General features: G+C 43.2%; 2 protein-coding genes across 2 annotated transcripts; both read right to left on the bottom strand.

The window, feature by feature from the left end:
• Positions 1 to 2,618: 2,618 nt before the first annotated feature.
• LOC308379358 (keratin, type I cytoskeletal 13-like) lies at positions 2,619 to 6,694 on the bottom strand. Its single transcript, XM_080856454.1, has 7 exons — positions 6,142 to 6,694; positions 5,901 to 5,983; positions 5,293 to 5,449; positions 4,695 to 4,856; positions 4,129 to 4,254; positions 3,164 to 3,399; positions 2,619 to 2,937 (listed from the first exon to the last, which is right to left on the bottom strand). Exons 1-7 carry the CDS (start codon positions 6,691 to 6,693, stop codon positions 2,802 to 2,804), a joined length of 1,452 nt encoding a protein of 483 aa, XP_080712580.1. The 5' UTR covers position 6,694; the 3' UTR covers positions 2,619 to 2,801.
• Positions 6,695 to 17,280: 10,586 nt separating this feature from the next.
• LOC308379186 (keratin, type I cytoskeletal 50 kDa-like) lies at positions 17,281 to 21,235 on the bottom strand (the record flags this gene model as incomplete). The annotated part of the gene is made up of 7 exons (XM_080856244.1): positions 17,281 to 17,407; positions 17,630 to 17,865; positions 18,656 to 18,781; positions 19,391 to 19,552; positions 20,034 to 20,190; positions 20,517 to 20,599; positions 20,831 to 21,235. 7 exons carry the CDS (start codon positions 21,233 to 21,235, stop codon positions 17,281 to 17,283), a joined length of 1,296 nt encoding a protein of 431 aa, XP_080712370.1.
• Between the last annotated feature and the right edge of the window lie 319 nt (positions 21,236 to 21,554).

Raw genomic sequence — 21,554 nt, 5'->3', positions numbered from 1 at the left:
CACCGACGCATGTATCATTCCTATCTTGCACCCGGCGCACAGCGCGATTTTCCCTCCAGAGGCGCGCTTCGAAATGAACTTGCGTCGACATGGGCGGGGGCGGAACAGAGAAGGCGTTTCTCTGGCGCAAGTGGTATTTTGCAGTTTCAAAACAACGCCGTGCGCCGTGCGCCATTGACCAAAAAAAAGCTGGTCTAATGTGAGGCGCAATGTCTAAAGTCTGTAACGCGTATTCAGAACGCTATTTTAAGGGCGCATGTGCTTGCCCGCACAGTATAGGACCTGTAGGCTACACTTTACTTCTGTCGTCTTCACGAGAGATTTACACCAATTGTTTGGCAAGCCATATATAATTACAAGGAAAATAAAGTATTTACCACATGAGGAAATCATTTTGATATCCGTATCCAAGACATTTAAAAACTAGGCATACATCTAGCGTACACAATTGACCCAAATGATTCAGGTTAATTGAAGCTGCGTGACATTTGATTTATTGTATGGCTTTGTTGCATTTATTTAATGCCAGTATTATTATAAATCTTGTAAACTCATCTCTGTGTTTGTGGACTTTATTTATGTACCTTGGGTTTGGTCAGCTGGTGCACTGGCTTGGGTGCCGATTTCCATGCCCCCAAATCCCTGCACGCTTTCAGGCGTGAGGGTAGACGTGGCGATGTCCTCTGCTGCCGTCAGATCCTGGGTCGAGGCAGATCCACCTCCCGTGAAGGCACGAGAACGTGTGTTACCTTCCAGCTTGGATGTCCCACGTCTCCGGACGTCATTATAGCGTTTTCGGCAACGTTTTCGGGTGCCCCGTTGCAGAAACAATCACGGCAATATCTTGACATGCTTGCTTGACTTTGCTTACTTTTGGAGGGTTTCTCGCATCCTCATATATATCTATCTCCCGGCTTTTTACAAAGCCATACAATAAATCAAATGTCACGCAGCTTCAATTAACCTGAATCATTTGGGTCAATGTGTAGGCTACATGTATGCTTATTTTTAAAATATCTTGGATATGGATTTCACAATGATTTCCTCAAGTGGTAAATACTTTATTTATCTTGTAATTATATATGGCTCGCCAAAATATTGGTGTAAATCTCACGTCGGTCTCCTCGGCTGTTTACTTCTCCGGTCTTCCACCAGGTAATTCCGCCATCAAAATAACAAGCCGCTATGGACTATGCGCTTCTCGCTCTTAAAGGGAATGTGAAATGACGCTCCGATTGGTTTATTGCATATTACGCCCAAACCACACCTATGGCTGAGTAACCTCCTTTGGACCAACCCTTTTGACACTTGCGCTGGACGCAAGTGTGTTTTTTCCGCCGTTAAAATAGCAACTGCGCCATAGAGCCGCCCACACAGCTACTTGCGCTTGGCGCCGTCCTACTTGCGTTTCTGATCGGCAAGATAGGGCCCTTTATGTCTCATGCTCCAGTCCTCTGTCATTGTCCTTCTTTATATCCTGTGGTGTCAATTATTTGTGTCAGCAACCATTTTTGCAGATATATGGGTAAGGTATGTCACATGCTGGCGCAGATCTGCCTCAGGGAAATCCCCATAGTCCTGATATGCTCTCCATGTTACTTATTAGAGAGGGGAACTGTACACCAAAATGAATGTTGCATTTAAAAAAACGCAGGGACAAAAAGGAAGAGCATATCTTTTTAAACATACACACAGTGAAAAGAAAACTTATCTTGACTAAGCACATTCACTTGTTAACCACAAAAATGATCTACAGTCTTAAGTCTATTGCCACCAATAACACCGAAGGTAACAGAGTGGCTATAGGGACCTCTCTGGGTTCCATGGCCATGTTCCGAAAGCCCATTATTCCGACAGCCCACTGTTCCGAAATTGTGAGCAGAGCAACGTGATACGTGAACCACTAGGCTTATAGCCCACGTGCACATCCCAATGAATTGAACACAATAATAAACATATAAATGCATTCATTTCACAAGCATTAACTTTAATTCAGAATAGTATTATACGCACATGGCATTTGCATGATGATAAAAATACTTGCATGATAGCCAACGCATGCATGCCTTGTCAGTGCTTGTAATGTCCTGCAACAATCTGCCAGTGATATCCTTCGAACGAATGGTACCCCATATTCCATGGAATAGATAGTTTCTGCTTAGAAAATGTTTGTTATACTGTGTGTATAACTTTTATGGGTACACAGATTGCAACTGAGACTTTTCTAAGTTGTCTGACATGCCTTGATGTTTTTGTACATTTCCCTTAACTTAAAACATTGGTGCACAAATGGAATATCTGATTATATTCTAAAAGACCTCAGCAATAATGTCATGTAAGTAAAAGGAATGTGGTAGAAAAAGTTTTTATTTAAATCAAATGTAAACATACCCTTGGAAAAACCTTGTTTCAGAGGTGCTCAGACTTTAGTTGGTCGGTGCAGCCATGTTTTGTAGCCTTTTATCCTGTAGGCACTTACAACTTTGCACTTGAATCCAGTGTAGATATCTGAGCACGTTTGCATCTGTGTATCGTATCTGTGCATGAGTTTGAAAGAATTACACACACGTTTACAGTGCTATTCATATTTTTTATTGGCTCAAACACTGAGAGGCTCATTGTACAGGACTTAATGAAACGGAGGTGGATTCTCCAATTAAACAGGGACTTCTGCTCGTGACAGAGGCTGGCTCTGGAGATGATCAGGTTCTCTTTGGGTTTGGACCTGTGGGACCCTCACCAATAGCGGGCCAGATCTGTCCCAGAGCAGACAGCTGTCAGGTGTGCTTTGTGTTGATGGTTTAGTTTAGGATGGCTTGAGTTGATGAGCTAGAGGAAGATGACTCCACCATCCCGTCGACCACCTCCTCCACGACTGTGATGACCTTAGTGGTGGTGGTGGTGGTGGTGGAGGAGGAAGATGAGGTTGACATGCCACTGTAAGGGAAAAAGAGAAGACAATTCACATTGAGTCTCTCATCTGTGCAATGCTGACATGGTGTCACCTCACAGTTTATACAGACCTTTTCTGACAAAAATCATCCCAGATCTTTATTTTGTTTTTCCCAATTCTATATGTTTTTCATTTTCCCCTCAGATTTTATTCATTCCTGTTGCTGAGTTACTGGTTAATTTGCAAAAAGCTACTAAATGATTAGCATACCCTGCACTTGCACTTGCAACTGCCCCTCCGTCCATGAGTCTTCTGTACTCTCCGATCTCCATCTCCAGTCTGGTCTTGATGTTCAGGAGCATGGAGTACTCTTGTCCCTGGCGTTCCAGGTCCCCGCGGAGCTGCATCAGCTGACCTTCCAGGCTGCCTACCTGCATCTGGTAGCCTGAGAGCATGCCGGAGTAGCGTGACTGCGTCTCGTGCAATGTGGCCTCCAGCGATGCTTTCTGTAGGGATTTGGGAATGAGGAGAGTTGGTATTAGAGTAAGAAATTTTGCTTCTTTTTTTTAAACTGGTGATAACAGGTATACGATGTGATTATACCAGTGTAGTGTTTCCATTGCAAAGAAATTCAAGCAATTGGCCAGCAACAACAATGGCATGAACTACATTGATTAAAACAGGAGTGAAGGTGGAAGTTCAAGGCTCGCAGTGGTGGGACACAGTAGGATTTCCTTGAAATAGTTACTGAATTACTGCATGGCCTGACTTGCCACCTTCAATGAGACAACATGTAACATTAGAATTTTTCACATTTACATTTTGTCATTTAGCAGACGCTTTTGTCCAAAGCATCGTTCAAGAGAGAGAACAGTCAAGCTACGAGCAATAGAAACCTGGTGTAACAATAAATACTACTTTACATAAGAAATAGAAAACCGAAATTGAAAAGAAAAAGAAGTGTAAGCACTAGATGAAGTGCTAGTTAGGAAGGGAGGGAGGTGCTCTCTTAAGAGCTGGGTAGGGAGGGACTCCCCTGCTCTGGTAGTGCTAGGCAGTTTGTTCCACCAACGTTGAACTACAAATGAGAATAGTCTGGATTACCGTACCTCCACAGACGGCAGAGCCAAACAAAGGTCACTAGACGAGCACAACATCCAGGGTGTAAAATGAACAGAGTTGACATGTGACTGTGTGCCATGGTTCTGTGTTTCGGAGCTGATGGGTAGTCTCACCATGCTCATCAGAGACTGAAGTTCGATTTCCAGGGACTGAACTGAGCTCTTCACAGTGTTGATCTCAGACCTGCTGGTCTGAAGGGTCTCTGTGCTCGTTACAACCTCCTTGTTCACGACCTCTGCCTGCAAAACAGCAGCAAAAAGAGAACACAGTATGTGAGAAAGGACTTTACATATTACAAAGCAAGACACCATTGGAGTAGAGTACCTCGAAGCGCCCTGAAAAAATGTATTGTTTTGTCACTATATACATACATAATATTGAATTGAATTGAATTGAGTGGAGGGTCATGAATGCATAGTTCTCGAGGCTGATAAAGCAAGATCTGATCTGGCAAGAAATGTCATCTGTAACTGACTGTGCTTTCCTGGTGTGAGTGTGAGTGTGAGTGTGAGTGTGAGTGTGAGTGTGAGTGTGAGTGTGAGTGTGAGTGTGAGTGTGAGTGTGAGTGTGAGTGTGAGTGTGAGTGTGAGTGTGAGTGTGAGTGTGAGTGTGAGTGTGAGTGTGAGTGTGAGTGTGTATGCACTCATGGGGTATATGTGTATATGTGTACGTCATCTACCTTAGCCTGGAACCAAGACTCAAGTTCCTTCTGGTTTTTGGATGAGACTGCCTCGTAGTGTTGACGGATATCTGCCATGATCTTGGTGAGGTCCTCCTGAGGTGCAGCGTCCACCTCTACGTTGACCTGGCCGGTCATCCCGGCACGCAGGGACAACAGCTCCTAAAACAGAATTAGTTTTATTAAAAATGGGATGTAGCTTTCTTTACTCCTAGGATTAACAACGTGCTACTGTGAGACAGACAGTGTCACACAAAGAAACTCACAACTATTTGCCGTAGTTGCGTCACTCCTTTCAAGACTTTACCAAGGCTCAACTGAAGCCACTTCTGTCAGTGCATGAACTGTTAGTCAGTGAGTAAGTGAATGACAGATCTACACCTATGCCCGTGGAGGGTGCATTACAGAGTGGCTTGGGAACTATGTCTAATCTGTCACTGCCACCAGCTCTGCACAGCATGCTAAGACAGAAAGCCAGTCTTGTTTGTGCCCTGAGGCCTCAGAGCAGGTTGGGCTCGGGCATCCAGACTTCCTCGTGGCCCTTTTTCAGATAACTTAATTCCTGTGTATTAGTTTTGTTCCTGTTTGCAGTTCTCACCTCCTCGTGGTTCTTCTTGAGATAGATAAGCTCTTCTTGCAGGCCGGTGATCTGCATGGCGATGTCGGTCCTAGAGTAGTTCAGCTCATCCAGCACTCTCTTCAGCCCAGCGATGTCTGCCTCCACTGACTGCCGCATGGCCAACTCTGTTTCATACCTTACAGAGATGGCAATTGATGGGATAATCAACAAACAAAACATGTACGATAAATACCCAAAAAGTTAGCTCATTATACTGGTTGAAATGCATTCCACATAAACAAATGTGTTTTATAGAGAACATCCAGAGTAGAACAGTGGAGAGTTAGGTATTTTACACACACACACACACACACAAAATTTGATTGCATAGGGTACACAAATCAGGCTGAATAATTTTAATGTAATATTTTACACGCATTCAATTTTAATTCAATATCAAATAAGATGGTCACATCTATCTATTTCCATCAAGCGCCTAGAGACAATTGTATTGTTATGGCGCTATATGAATACAATTGAATTGAAATTGAATTGTATCTTTTGGAGTAAACCTAGAAACTGTTTTTTTATGGTCTTTTGGAGTAAACTAAACAACAGGATTTATATGTTCTTGTGCGCAAACCTACTTGACCCTGAAGTCGTCCATGGCGAGGCTGGCGTTGTCAATGGCCAGGTGCACAGAACCCTTCAGCTGAATGGCACCCTGGATCTGAACACATCAGGAAACACATATACAAATGCATAATGTACTTATTGCTTGCTATTGCAAGAGAAACAACCCTTCTTTGTTTCAAAATCACAAGTTTAGCATGAGAGGAAAGCACAGTGTGTCTCTGCTGCAGATGGAGGCTAATTTGAGGAGCTCACCTGGGCCTGGAGGTCGCTAATGGAGACCATGAAGCTGCTGTAGTCGTGGCCAGAAGGGGATGAGGGCAGAAACTGTCTGATCTTCAGCTCAAGCTCTGCGTTGGCCTTCTCCAGGACCTGCACCTTGGCCAGGTAGGCAGCCAGACGTTCATTGAGGTTCTGCATAGTGAACTTCTCATTGCCAATGACGCCTCCCTCTGCCGCTCCGCCACCGTACCCCCCGCTGAACCCAGCACCTAAATTCGTTGGAAGCGGCAACATACATTCCATGGGCTTCCCGGAACCGCCGGCACCACCTCCAAACCCGGCACCACCTCCAAACCCGGCACCACCTCCAAACCTGGCACCACCTCCGAACCCCCCGCCGAATCCAGCTGCGCCACCCAGACTGGAGGCGCTGGAGATGCGCACCCCGGAACCGCCGGCACCACCGTACACGCTGCCTGCCCTCATCATGCGGCCACCGCCCCCTGCCGACATGGAGACTCGGGAGGAGCCTGCGGAGAATCCACCTCCACCGAAGGAGGAACGGCCTGCGAAGAGTGTCGCCATGACGAAGAGGCTGGATGGGTACTCTGGCTCTGACGGGAGAGAAGTGAGTGTTGAGACGGCACTGTGAGGGCCTTTTATCCTCCGCACACAGACGCTTCAGCTCCGGTAACCCCCTCCACCCTCCACCCTCCCCCGCGCCTGGCCAGCCCACATTTCAGTCAGGTTCCAAATGATGCGAGGGATATCGCCATGAGGCATGTCGCGACGCTGGCCCTGATATAAGTTTCAGCACGTCCACTGGCAAGCACACAATGACTGCCACTCATGTAAGGATTTCAATCAAAGGTTTTATCTTTATCTTAATGACAAAAATAGGTTATCCCCCTCCGACCTGGCTTCCCACCTGACTCCCCCTCTTCAGCCCCTGGCCAGCCCACATGTGCATCAGGTCCCAAATTATATGAGGGATATCGCCATGGGGCATCTCTCAACGCTGGGTGTGATATAAGTTTCAGCACGTCCACTGGCACACACACAATGACTGCAATTCATGTGAGGATGTGACGAATGATGAAAGGGTGACAAATACAACATGTAAATCTTAGTGGATCTGCATGACAGGACTGAGAGCTGAATGTTCAGAGCATCTATTCTCTCTCCCACTGACCTTCAAATAAATACGGTCCAAGCAGGATGGTCTGCACACTTCTTTAAACTTTAAAGAAAAAACGTTATTTAGAGGTTGCATATACACACTGTACACTTAGCCTTATACTTGGTTTCTGCACTTTTGGCAGTGATTCCCGCTTCAAGGCGTGTTGGGAAAGACGCTTCAAGCAGCACACTTGTTTATTTGCATTTTTACTCATCCCTCTTGGCATACCATTGCAAACTCCCTCAGGTTGGATGGGGAGCGTCGGTACCCAGCCCTTTTCAGCTCTTCCCACAGATGTTCAATTGGATTCAGATCTTAGCTCTGGCTGGGCCACTCAAGGACATGCACAGTGTTTCTCCGAAGCCACTCCTTTGTTCTCTTGGCTGTGTGTTTCGGGTCGTTGTCATGTTGGAGGGTAGCCCTTCAGCCCAGTCTGAGGTCCAGAGCGCTCCGGAGCAGGTAAGAAAAGGTGTCCTTAGCTGCATTCATCTTTCCCTCTATCAGGACTAGTCGGCCCGTTCCCGCTGCAGAAAAACATCCCCACATCATGATGCTGCCACCGCAATGCTTCACTGTAGGAATGGTATTAGACAGTTGATGAGCGGTGTCTGGTTTTCTCCAGAAATGACGCTTGGTCTTCAGGCCAAAAAGTTACATTTTGGTTTCATCAGACCAGAGAATCTTGTTTCTCCTGGTTTGAGAGTCCTCTTGGTGCCATTTGGCAAACTCCAAACGGACTGTGATGTGCCTTTTAGTAAGGAGGGGCTTCTTCCGTCTGGCCACTCTAAAATAAAGGCCTGATTGGTGGAGTGCTGCCTGGATAGTTGATCTTCTGAAAGGTTCTCCCATCTCCAAATGGATACACTGGCGATCTGTCAGATTGACCCTCGGGTTCTTGCTCACGCCCCCGTCCTCCTTGATTGCTCAGTTTGTCCAGGCGGCCAGGTTTAGAAAGATTCTTGGTGTTTCCAAACTTCTTTTATTCTTCCTGTTTCTGAGGTCTGCAGATAATTCCTTTGACCCCATGGCTTGGAGTTTGTTCTGACATGCACTGTCAACTGTGGGGCCTTATTAAGGCAGCTGTTGGTAATCCTCAATCATGTCCAATCAATTGAATTTATCACAGGTGGACTCCAATTAAGTTGTAAAAACATCTCAAGCAATATCAGGAGGAACAAAATGCACCTCAGCTTACTTTTGGGTGTCATATCAAAGGGCTTGCACACTTGTGTACATATGATATATTACATTTAGGTTTTCTTTTAATTAGCACAAATGTCTAAAAACCTGTTTTCACTTCATCATTATGTAGAGTATGTCTTTAACGTAATAAATCGTGGAGAAGATGAAATTGGTGTGCAGACTTTCCGGCTTGAATAGGAGGGCTTAGGTTCCTGCCTTAACACGTACCCTTCAGCAATATACCCTTCCTTTTCTTTGACTTCACTCACTGGTTTGTGATGCTCATTGGCGGAGATCCCGTGGGGGACAGGGGGGACAGGGGGGACGACACAAGCGATGCTTATTATAAACGTATATATCGTATTATAAAACAATGTGCTTTTTAAGTGTTGAAAAATCATGATCCCCCTATTCATGTGGTTTGGTTCACATGCTGTTTCCAACGGGCGGGTCTACGGACAACTCCGTGTTTCATTCAATCTGCCCAGTACACAGTCATGTTGTGACATTGTTCGCTCCACTCTCCCCTGTCACTCCCGCCATGATAAAAGATATGTAAAGAGATTTACCTCATTCTCGAACGCAGTAAGAACATGTAAAGAATACGTTTAATAATGGATTGACATGACAACGTGTACGTTTGCCGAAAACACACGCATGCCAATTTTTAACACCGTTATGATAGCTAGCTAGACAGTTAGGACAGTGTCCTGTCAGGGGCAGGTTAATGCTAGTAAATAATCGTAGGTCTTCATCTCAGTGCCTCTCCAGATTAGTTAAATTAACTGAAGGTAAATTGATATAATTTTTTTCTGCGGTCCATCAATAATGCTGGTGTTAACTACATGTGGTGACAGGCTTTGGTAGGCTACAAGGGGTAGAGTGCTCGGATGGTAATAAGAAAGTTACTAGTTCTAATCCCTGTCGAAGCGTCTTTGAGCTGTTATAGAACTTATTTTGAGCATCAAGTTCTCTTTAACTTTGGACATTATTTGCCTGTGAGTAGATATTTAATGCCGTTTAGATCATTCAAAAATCACTTAGAATTTCTGTTTGTAAATGTGATAAGAGAATTCGGTATTTATCCGGAATTACTCTCTGAAATGTTACCATGTATTGTCCCCCCTAAATGGGATCTCCGCCCCTGGTGATGCTGCTCCCAATCTATTATCAATTCAAACTTGGGTTTGTGATGCTGCTCTCTCCATGCATCAAGAGATGTTACCTGAGATGACCTCATCAAGAGAGTCATTTGGCATTTTGTAATTACAGAGCAGAGCGTAACAATGACTTAAGTCTGAACAACGTGGTTTTGTTTTGATGGCATTTTAGAGTCACTGGGAAACAGCCCTGATTTGATTGACAGGAAAAGTTGTAAGGGATCGGCGACACAGCAAAGTTCACAAGTAGTCTGTCCGTGTAAACCTGCCAGCTCTCTTTCAGCAAGTCGTGATTCACGAAGTGTTTCTGACTCTGCCACTTCAGCTAATTAAATGACGGCATCTTGTCTCGCTGGCTCGAGGGCGCATTGGAAAACCTGGAAAAACTGGGCGACGAACATATATTGATAATAAAACTAACGAGTTTGCAAATAAATTGTGCAAAATATTTGTTTCTCTAATTAACACAATACAGGTGCATCTCAATAAAGTAAAATATCATCAAAAAGTTGATTTATTTCAGTAATTCTATTCAAAAAGTGAAACTCATTTATTATATAGATTATTTACACACAGACTGATCTATTTCAAGTGTTTATTTCTTTTAATTTTGATTATTATAACTGACAGCTAATGAAAACCCAAAATTCAGTATCTCAGAAAATTAGAATATTGTGAAAAAGTTAAATATTGAAGACTCATGGTGTCACACTCTAATCATCTAATTAACTCAAAACACTGGCAAAGGCTTCCTGAGCCTTTAAATGGTCTCTCAGTCTAGTTCAGTAGGCTACACAATCATGGGGAAGACTGCTGACTTGACAGTTGTCCAGAACACGATCTTTAACACCCTGCACAAGGAGGGTAAGACACAAAAGGTCATTGCTAAAGAAGCTGGCTGCTCACAGAGTGCTATATCCAAGCACATTAAGCAATGTACCCATGAACTCTTGAAATGCCAGATTTAATCATCTACAATCTCACCCATATAATACTATACTACTGTATGGATTCAGAGGATCCATATCTGATTTGGGGTTTAATCCACCCCACTTCAGGTTGTCATGGTGACGCACTGGCCTAAAAATGGCAGGAGACTCTACCGCTTCCGTACATTCAGAACCTCAATTAGTATGCGAGACAATAGAGTAGAATTGAATAGAATAGAATCAATGTGTATATTTAGTCTACAATTCAATAGTTCAGAAGTGTGGACAATTCTATAATTCCTATAGATGTATAGATAAAGCATATATGAGTGAATCAGAGAAACACAACAGCAGAAAATAGACGCCCATGTGGTAAAAATTCTTAGAGACCAGTCAAAGAACACCGGTGAGTAGAGGTTCCATCTATATTCATGGCCGATGGTGGCATACTGGACCAGGGAATCGTCCTCAGAGCAAACTCATGCATATAGGTGGCCAAAACTCATTTTTTATAGACACTCAGTTGCATTATGTTAGCTACTCAATACCCATTTAAGTCGTACGCACAGTTTAACAAACCTTTTCTAAGCAGAAACCATCTATTCCATGGAAAGTTCTGACTTGGTTAGCACTTAACGAAACATGTCCTAAAACACTTTATGTCTTATGCTCCAGTCCTCTGTCATTGTCCTTCTTTATATCCTGTGGTGTCAATTATTTGTGTCAGCAACAATGTTCCCTCTAAGCTGCGCGCGCGCGCAATCGCGCAGGCCAGTCGAAGTGGCCGCGCAATAGATTTTTCGGACCACGCACATTTTTCAGACGGCACAAATATATTTTTTTAGGGGTTAAAAATCTGAGCATCAAAGTAGATGTAGGCTAGCTAGGTAATAAACATTTAAAATACTGAGATGTCTGACAACCAAGCCGGATGTGCGTTACAATGTTTACATACAAAGTATCCTTTAGCTCTCTTGGCGGGCTCTGCTCAGCAGTTATAGGCTACCATGGCGAAAAGAAAGGCAGAGCAAGTGCCGCAGAAAAAGGTCTGCCTAACGTTTAAACATGAGTGGATAGATGAAATAGTCCAAACTGAGGTAGGATACAACTTTCAGACATATTTACATATGAAGAAAGGAGTGGCGTGATCTGCAAATTCTGCTCGGAGGCAAACGCGAAAAGAGAGTTCGCTGGTGGGAAAACATGCAGTAAACACAAGTGACATTATTCTGTTTGTCCGTAAAATTTGTGAGCACTTGGATGCCCGCTTCCCTGAAAATTAGCTGAGTTGGCTGCCTTTGAGCCGGATACGTTGGGTCGTGCAGTTATTGAATTTGATCATGGTCTGAATGACGTGACCAATCTGGCGAAAAGGTTCGAAGCGGTCCCGGGACGCATTTGTCAACAATACAACGAATTCAAGTTCATGGTTAATGAAAAAAGGAAAAGCGGGCTGCTTAAGTCATTTTCTGATATTGGTCGCTGAAAAATTAGCTTTGTCCAGACATCTGGTACAACTTCTTGACATTTGTGGCACATTCCAAGCATCTAGCGCCGACTGTGAACGCGGTTTCAGTCTAATAAATATCTAAGACAAAATCGTGAGGCGAGAGAAGATTTGAGGAAGACATTTCCAATATTTTCAATTAGACTTATTAGGTCTTATAGATCTAAGTGATCTTGATTACTGCAACAACAATTTGACATATGTTTAGTCAGAAAGATGTGTCTTCCATAGGCCTGCAGACAAGATGAGTCACAGCCAGATAGGCCTACCTCCCTCAATGAAATTCAAATGACTTGTTTTGTAGCCTAGTTTGTTACAAACCACTCTGGTTATTAAATTATTTATAAAGGCTATGAAAAATACACCATAATTTATATATTTCTTGTAAAGCACTGCATTAGCATTTTTCTTTAAATGAAGTTCCACTTAAATGTTTTACCTGCTGAGAAATGACTAAACACCTTGGATACTTTTATTTGTAAAATATATATATAAAAATATCAGTATCATTCATAACCAGTGAACCAGTCATAACCTCCCTAAACCTTATTTATTTTCAACCAAAGATCCTTTAAGTTCAACTAAACTGGGCCTCGTTTCCCGATAACGATGTATCTTAACGGCCTACGTGGATTTTCGCGACATCGTACACTAAGTAGCACTTTGTATTTACGTGCGTTTCCCAACCATCAACTTAAAGTCAGGTGCACGAGCGCAACGTGCACGAGTTCTTAAGTAGCTCTTAGGAGCTGTTTACGTCAGGTTAACCTGTTTACGTTAATTGCTGTGAAATTAGCTAGCCTATGCGTGCATCGAACGTGCAATGTGCACTAAATTCGGGGCGGGGATAGTAACGCCATCTCCAGCAGAGAAGCCTATTTAAACTGTGTTCCCATTGTAAGGACATTTATTACGATCTGTCTGAGAGTGGGCTGTCAAAGCTAGCATCATCAAAGTCATACAGTACAGTAGGCTACATACATTCAATAAAATTAACCTACATTTGAGTCCAACTGCATGACCATTCTTGCCCTACACTTACCCTTACAATAAAGAAGTGATCCTATTTCAACCATAACTTCATTTTAAATAATGTCTTTCTTTATGACATTTAGTTTATAGTTTAGACAGCAACGTTGACATCTACAGTATATTCAACTGCATCCACTACATAATCTCAAACTTTATTTGTTGGTAACTCTCCAAAAAGGCTACCATTAACACATTTCTTAATGAAAAGGAAACATGCATCACAATAATACTTCAGTGTAACCTGTACCTATGTGGAGTGCAAATATGTCTTGCCATTACACTACCCAACAGCCCTACGTCTGCTAACACTACAGAATGCATAATTCCTACGGGCAATGCACTAGTTTTGTATAGCCTAATCTTTATTTTCAAATACTCAATATTCTTTATTTCTATTTTGATGGGAATAGGCAGGTGAAACAATGACATTCTCATGATGTGCTATACACAGAAACATCGTTTGGATTTCTTCTACATAATATACAACCATCTAGCTAGAAGCTACCATATAAGCCAATGGAGTGGTGGCATAAGCGCTAAATGTGCCATCAAACTACTGTTTGAAAGCTTCAGTCAAGACCTAAATACTCTGCATTGGTCGCGTAGCACATTTCCGATCAAACCGAGTCATTATAAACATATAAAAAGTTGTGTAGATAGCTTTATTCATGTAAAATATTCCTCGCTTCAAGTAGCCATGTTTTTTTTTTAAATTCCCGTTTCTTCCGAACGACGGTCGAACGACGCCCCTGGTGGATTACATCGCTAAGTGTGAAGTTACTACTGGTCCTGACCACACGTAGAATTCCTCTCAATGAAAGATACACTTAAGCTAAGTGTGGCGTTGGGAAACCCGTTTGCAACGTAGGAATCCTCTTACGAGCGATTTCAAGTGCTTTTTAGGCTAAGTGCGCGTTCGGGAAACGAGGCCCAGACTGGTAAAACACCATCAATAAAATGTTCCAAAGTCCAGCCATTATAAAGGATATTGAATAAATATCAACCTTGTAGATATATTGATGCATTTGCTGTCATCTCTTTGAAAACCTATTGCTAACGCAGGCTCGTGGGCATTTTCGGCAGGTCGCGTGGTTTACGAATTGCTCACAGTGCTGAAATGTGCGCTCAGAATAAAAAATATTTGCTCAGTGCTGAAAAAAATTAGAGGGAACATTGGTCAGCAACCATTTCTGGCGCAGATCTGCCTCAGGGAAATCCCCATAGTCCTCCATGTTCTCCATGTTTCTTATTAGAGAGGGGAACTGTACACCAAAATGAAGGTTGTATTTATAAAAACTCAGGGACAAAAAGGAAGATATCTTCCCAAACTAACACACAGTAAAAAGAAAATGTATCTTGATAAAGCACATTCATTTGTAAACCAAAAAAAAAAGAAAGATCTATAGTCTTAAGTCTATTGCCACCAATAAAACAGTAAGTAACAGAGTGGTTACAGGGACCTCTCTGATGGCCATGCTATGTCTATGTCCCACTAATGTTTTAACATGATAAGTATGCATGTAACCTTCCTACATCCATATTGTGAAATCTAATAATAAGCTCGGTCTAAGCAACGCTACAAACATTGGGAATGTTACACCAAACAATACTGAGTGGCTGTTGTGTGTGTTGTGTTCCTCTGTAGTCCGGAATCTTTTGAGGGTAGGCGCTGCGTGTCATGAAACCGACATCAGAGTGCCACTGCTCCTCCTGGTGCACGTAACGGCAAAGAACCACTTCTGTGGTTGAACGCGTCAACGCGAGTGCCTGCCATACTGGCTAGTAGAGACTTGATGCCTCGCCTAAGTGTAGAAGTGGTTCTTTGCAGTTCCGTCCACCAGGAGGAGCAGTGGCACTGCGATGTTGGTGTCGTGACATGCAGCTCCTACCGCCAAGGAAATCCCGACTACCGGGGAACACATTATTTTGTTATTTCGACCAGTTGTCATTTTTCTGCAAATAAATGCTTTAAATGACAACACTTGTATTTGAAATTTTGTAGAAATGTTGTCAGTTGTTCATTTTACTCAAACACATACCAATAAATAGTAAAACCAGAGAAACTGATAATTTTGAGGTGGTCTATTTTTAGAGCTGTATATATATATATATATATATATATATATAATACACACAACAAAATGTACATTGTTCCATATAATCCGTTTCAGCATGGTCCAGAGTATAAATGAATGCAGTCAATTTATAACAATTAATGTATGGCGCAAGGCACTTGTCACATGATCAGTATTATGGAAGAGTTTTGTGTAACATTCCCAATGTGTGAAGCGTTGCTTAGACCAAGCTTATTATTAGATTTCACAATATGGATGTAGGAAGGTTACATGTCCTCATCATGTGAATACATTAGTGGGACATAAACATAGCATCACCACCAGAGAGGACCCTATAACCACTCTGTTACCTACTGTTTTGTTGATGGCTATATACTGAAGACTATAGATCATTTTTGTGGTTAACAAATTAATGTGTTAGTCAAGATCTGTGTGTATGTTTGGAAATATATGCTCTTCCTTTTTGTACCTGAGTTTTTATAAATGCAACATACATTTTGGTGTACAGTTCCCCTCTTTAATAAGTAACATGGAGAACATATCAGGACTACATTTATATAAAAACTATGGGATTTAGCTACTTACCATTCAACCATGAGGGACAGGGATGCAGTGTCACTGCATGGTCAAAAATGCAGGGTCGTGGCTAAAACACAGGCTCAGCCAATGGACTAAAGATCTTTGAAATTAAATCATTGAAAAAATCAAAAAAAAATTGGAAAGTGTTATTTAAAGGCATTGAAATTTAGATGTCAGGGTTGGGGACAGCTACTTCCCAATAGAAAGTACCCTATAAATGATGATTTTGTATATATTTAGCTTATCAGTATCTCATTTAATGCATTGGGTTTATATAGACCATAACATTTTCTTAGTAAATATCTATGCCTAAATACCTAATTGTTTTGTAAATAGTTTTTAATTGTTGAGGGACTGCATATTACACGAATTCGGTAGAATGGCCCTTATAGGACTTTTTTTGTGAAGCGCAACCCAAGTCAAACTATTCCATGGAATGATTGTTTTTTGCTCAGACTCATATGGGTATCGAGTAGCTAACAGAATGCAACTGAGTGTCTATAAAGTATGTGTTTTGGCAAACTATACATGAGATTGCTCTGAGGACGATTCCATGGTCCAGAAAACCACCATCAGCCATGAATAAAGATGGAACTTCTACTCACCACTGTGTGTTTGATTGGTCTTTAAGATTTCTTACCAAATGGGCGTCTAATCTTTTGCTATTGTGTTTCTATGAATTTCTCATTTATGCTTTATCTTTATGTCTATATGAATTTTAGAATTGCGCACTCATTGAACTATTGAATTATAGACTAAATATACACATTCATTCTATTCTATTCAATTCTACTCTATTGTCTCGCATACTAATTCTTGTTCTTAATGTATGAAAGCAATAGAGTCTCCTGCCATTTTCAGGCCAGTGCGTCACCATGACAACCTGCGATTAGGGTGGATAAGGCCCGAAATCAAATATGGATCCTCTGAATCCATAATACAGTATGGGCAAGATTGTAGATGATTCAATGTGGCATTGCAATAGCTCATGGGTACATTGCTTAAACCAGCTGGCATGTCTTAACACTTAAAAATATTGGTCATCAAGGTCAATCATTGAGCAAAAACCTAAGATTGTGTTCTATTCATTCATACATAGTTGTCATTCATACATAGTGCCATGGACTTTAGTTGGTCTGTGCAGCCATGTTTTGTAGCCTTTTATCCTGTAGGTGCTTACAACTTTGCATTTGAATCCAGTGTAGATATCATTTCCTATTTTCTGTAAGTGATGGTAGGTTTGCACCTGTGTATCGTATCTGTGCATGAGTTTGAAAGAATTACACACACGTTTACAGTGCTATTCATGTCCTTTTTTTAATGTCTCACACACTGAAGGCTCACATTGTACAGGACTTTAAAAAACGGAGGTGGATTCTCCCATTAAGCAGGGGCTTCTGCTCGTGACAGAGGCTGGCTCTGGAGATGATCAGGTTCTCTTTGGGTTTGGACCCGTGGGACCCGCACCAAAGGCGGGCCAGATCGGTCCCAGAGCAGACAGCTGTCAGGTGTGCTTTGTGTTGATGGTTTAGTTTAGGATGGCTTGAGTTGATGAGCTAGAGGAAGATGACATCACCACCCCGCCGACCACCTCCTCCACGACTGTGATGACCTTAGTGGTGGTGGAGGTGGAGGAGGATGAGCTTGACATGCCGCTGTAAAGAGAAGACAACTCAAATTTAGTCTCCCACCTGTGCAATGCTGACATGGTGTCACTTCACAGTTTATACAGACCTTTTTCTGACAAAAATCATCCCAGATCTTTATTTTGTTTTTCCCAATTCTATATGTTTCTTTCATTTTTCCCTCAGATTCTATTAATTCATGTTGTGGAGTTACTGGTGAATTCACCGATTGGTGATAAATGATTAGCATACCCTGCACTTGCACTTGCAACTGCCCCTCCATCCATGAGTCTTCTGTACTCTGCGATCTCCATCTCCAGTCTGGTCTTCATGTCCAGGAGCACGGAGTACTCTTGTCCCTGGCGTTCCAGGTCCCCGCGGAGATGAACCAGCTGACCTTCCAGGCTGCCTACCTGCATCTGGTAGCCTGAGAGCATGCCATAGTAGCGTGACTGCGTCTCTGACAACGTGCCCTCCAGCGATGCTTTCTGTAGTGATTTGGGAGGAAAGTTGGTATTTAGGTATACATTTTGCTTCTTTTTTTTAACTGGTGTTAAAGGCACCTAGTGCAACTTTATATAAACGTTCAATGAAAAATAAACATTCAATTTCTAGTCTTTTTTACACGTAGTAAGTTTCAATAACTCCATACCATTACATATCGACATTCAAGCAGCAAAGATGAGACGTCGTTGTGTGGTGAGAACTGATAGAAAATTGTAAACAACAACAATGGCCGGTGGGGAGAGGGCATTTTTCCATTGACTGGAATCCTGCTTTATTTATTGTAGGTTACAAAAAACAAAGAAAATGGCGGCGATTGTTGTTGTTATCGATTTTCTATCAGTTCTCACCACACAACGACGTCTCATCTTTGCTCCTTGAATGTCGATATGTAATGGTATGGAGTTATTGAAACTTACTATGTGTAAAAAAGACTAGAAATTGAATGTTTATTTTGAAGCCTCGAAAGTTGCACTGGATGCCTTTAACTGGTGTATCACAGGTATATGTGAGTATACCAGTGTAGTGTTTCCATGGCAGAAGAAAGTCAAGCAAGTGGCCAGCAACAACAATGTCATGAACTACGTTGATTAAAACAGGAGTGAAGGTGGAAATTCAAGGCTCGCAGTGGTGGGGCGAAGTAGGATTTCTTTGAAATTGTTTCTGATTTACTGCATGGCCTGACTTGCCACCTCCAACGAGACAACATGTATCAGAGTTGACATGTGACTGTGTGCAATGGTTCTGTGTTTCTGAGCTGATGGGTAGTCTCACCATGCTCATCAGAGACTGAAGTTCGATTTCCAGGGACTGAACTGAGCTCTTCACAGTGTTGATCTCGGACCTGCTGGTCTGAAGGGTCTCTGTGCTCGTAACAACCTCCTTGTTCACAACCTCTGACTGCAAAACAACAGCCAAAAGAGAACAGAGTATGTAAGAAAGGACTTTAACTCGGTTATTACACATTATCAAAAAACAGGTCACCATTGGAGTAGAGTACCTTGAAGCGCCTGCCCTTGAGACAATTCTATTGTATTGGCAGATACGTATTTCTTAGCTATAACCATCTCTGATTCGGCTTATCTGTGGCCCCGGAAGATCTGGTTTCTGTGACATAGAGGGTGACTACCTGGCTTGACAAAGAAAGCATTGGGCCATTCGCACAGATTTAATTGCTTGTGCAGTGATAACCAGTCTTAGGGATAGGCGGATCATGTCTCAACCACAGCATGGAAATCACAGTCGTTTCTGATGCAGGTTAAATACAGAAAGATTACTTGTGTAATTTGCTGTGACACCAAACCGTCACACTGATTGAATATTGAATTAAATTGCATGAACGGAGGTACATGAATGCATAGTTTTCTTTGCTAATATGATCTGGCAAGCAAGAACAGCAAGATCTGATCTGGCAAGACATTATATCTGTAACAGTCTGTGCTTGCCTGATGTGTCATGGGGTGTATGTGTATATGTGTATGTGGGTGCGTTTATGTGTGTGTCATCTACCTTAGCCTGGAACCAAGACTCAAGGTCCCTCTGGCTCTTGGATGAGACTGCCTCGTAGTGTTCACGGATATCTGCCATGATCTTGGTGAGGTCAGCCTGAGGTGCAGCGTCCACCTCTACGTTGACCTGGCCGGTCATCCCGGCACGCAGGGACAACCGTTCCTAAAACAGACTTTTCTTTTATTTAAAATGGGATGAATCTTTCTTTACGACCAGGATTAACACCGTGCTACTGTGAGACAGACAGCATCACACAAAGAAACTCACAAGGATGTGCACTAGTTACGTCACTGCTTTCAAGACTGTACCAAGGCTCAACTGAAGCCACTTCTGCCAGTGCATGTACTGTAAGTCAATGTGTAAGTAAGTGAATGTGAGACCTACACCTATGCCCGGGGAGGATACATTTCAGAGAGGCATGGAGACTATATCTAATCTGTCACTGCCCCCTATTCTGCACAGCATGCTAAGACAGAAAGCCAGTCTTGTTTGTGCCCTGAGGCCTCAGAGCAGGTTGGGCTCGGGCATCCAGACTTCCTCGTGGCCCTCTTCAGTAAAAGGAAAAATGAATTCCTTCCTCGTGGCCCTTTTTCAGATAACTTAATTCCTGTGTATTAGTTTCTTTCCTGTTGGCAATTCTCACCTCCTCGTGGTTCTTCTTGAGATAGATAAGCTCTTCTTGCAGGCCGGTCATCTGCATATCGATGTCGGTCCTAGAGTAGTTCAGCTCATCCAGCACTCTCTTCAGCCCGGCGATGTCTGCCTCAACTGACTGCCGCATGGTCAACTCTGTCTCATACCTACAGAGATGGCAATTGATGGGATAATCAACAAACTAATTCTATTCACATTTGGATACAGTGGATAACAATAATAGTTGACAGATTACAAATATCTTTGTATGCTGCTGCCATGCACAGACTATTAAAAACAATCTCCACGCCAAAATGGTCACATCTATCTTGAAACTTTCGGAGTAAACCTAGCTAAAGGATTTCTATCTTTTGGAGGAGGCCTAAGCCTAGAAACAGGATTTCTATCTTTTGAAGTCAGCGTAGAAACAGGATTTCTGTCTTTTTAAGTTAACCTAGCAACATGATTTTTATATTCTCGGGCGCAAACCTACTTGACTCTGAAGTCGTCCATGGCGACACTGGCGTTGTCCATGGCCAGGTGCACAGAAGCCTTCAGCTGAAGGAAACCCTGGATCTGAACACATCAGGAAACACACAAACAAATACATAATTAACACTTAAGGAACTGCTATTGCAAAGGAAACGACACTTAGTGGTTCAAAAAAAACCCTCAAGTTTAGCATGAGAGCAAAGCACAGTGTGAACTCTGTCCATGTCAGCCATGAGACACTGCCATGGGAGTCACTGTGCAGATTACTCAGTGCTATCTTTCTGCTGTAAATGGAGGCTTCTTTGAGGGGCTCACCTGGGCCGAGAGGTCGCTAATGGAGGCCATGAAGCTGTCGTAGTTGTGGGCAGAAGGGGATGTCCTGCTTTCCAGAAACATTCTGATCTTCAGCTCCAGGTCTGCGTTGGCCTTCTCCAGGGTCTGCACCTTGACCAGGTAGGCAGCCAGACGGTCGTTGAGGTTCTGCATGGTGAACTTCTCATTGCCAATGACGCCTCCCTCCACAGCTGCAGACATGCTGAAGCCCCCAGACCCCGCTCCGCCGCCGAACCCCCCGCTGAACCCGGCACCACCTCCGAACCCCCCGCTGAATCCAGCTGCGCCACCCAGACTGGAGGCCCTGGAGATGCGCACCCCGGAACCGCCGGCACCACCGTACACGCTGCCGGCCCTCATCGTCCGTCCACCGCCCCCTGCCGACATGGAGAGCCGGGAGGAGCCTGCGGAGAATCCACCTCCACCGAAGGAGGAACGGCTGGCGAAGAGTGTTGCCATGACGAAGAGGCTGGAAGGGTACTCTGGCTCTGACGGGTGAGTGTTGAGACGACACTGCGAGGGGCTTTTTATCCTCGGCACACAGGTGCTTCGACTCCTGTAACCCGACTCCCCCTCCCACCTGGCCTCCCACCTGACTCCCCCTCCCCTGCGCCTGCCCAGCCCCCTTGTGCATCAATTTCAAAATGATGTTAGTGTGAAGAATACAACATATCAGTCTTAGTGGATCTGTGTGTGACAGCACTGA

Source organism: Sprattus sprattus (genome assembly GCF_963457725.1).
Source record: "Sprattus sprattus genome assembly, chromosome: 18".
In the NCBI taxonomy this organism is placed as follows: Eukaryota; Metazoa; Chordata; class Actinopteri; order Clupeiformes; family Clupeidae; genus Sprattus; species Sprattus sprattus.
The sequence above is the reverse complement of the archived record's forward strand: the minus strand, read 5'-3'. Positions and strand labels throughout refer to the sequence as shown.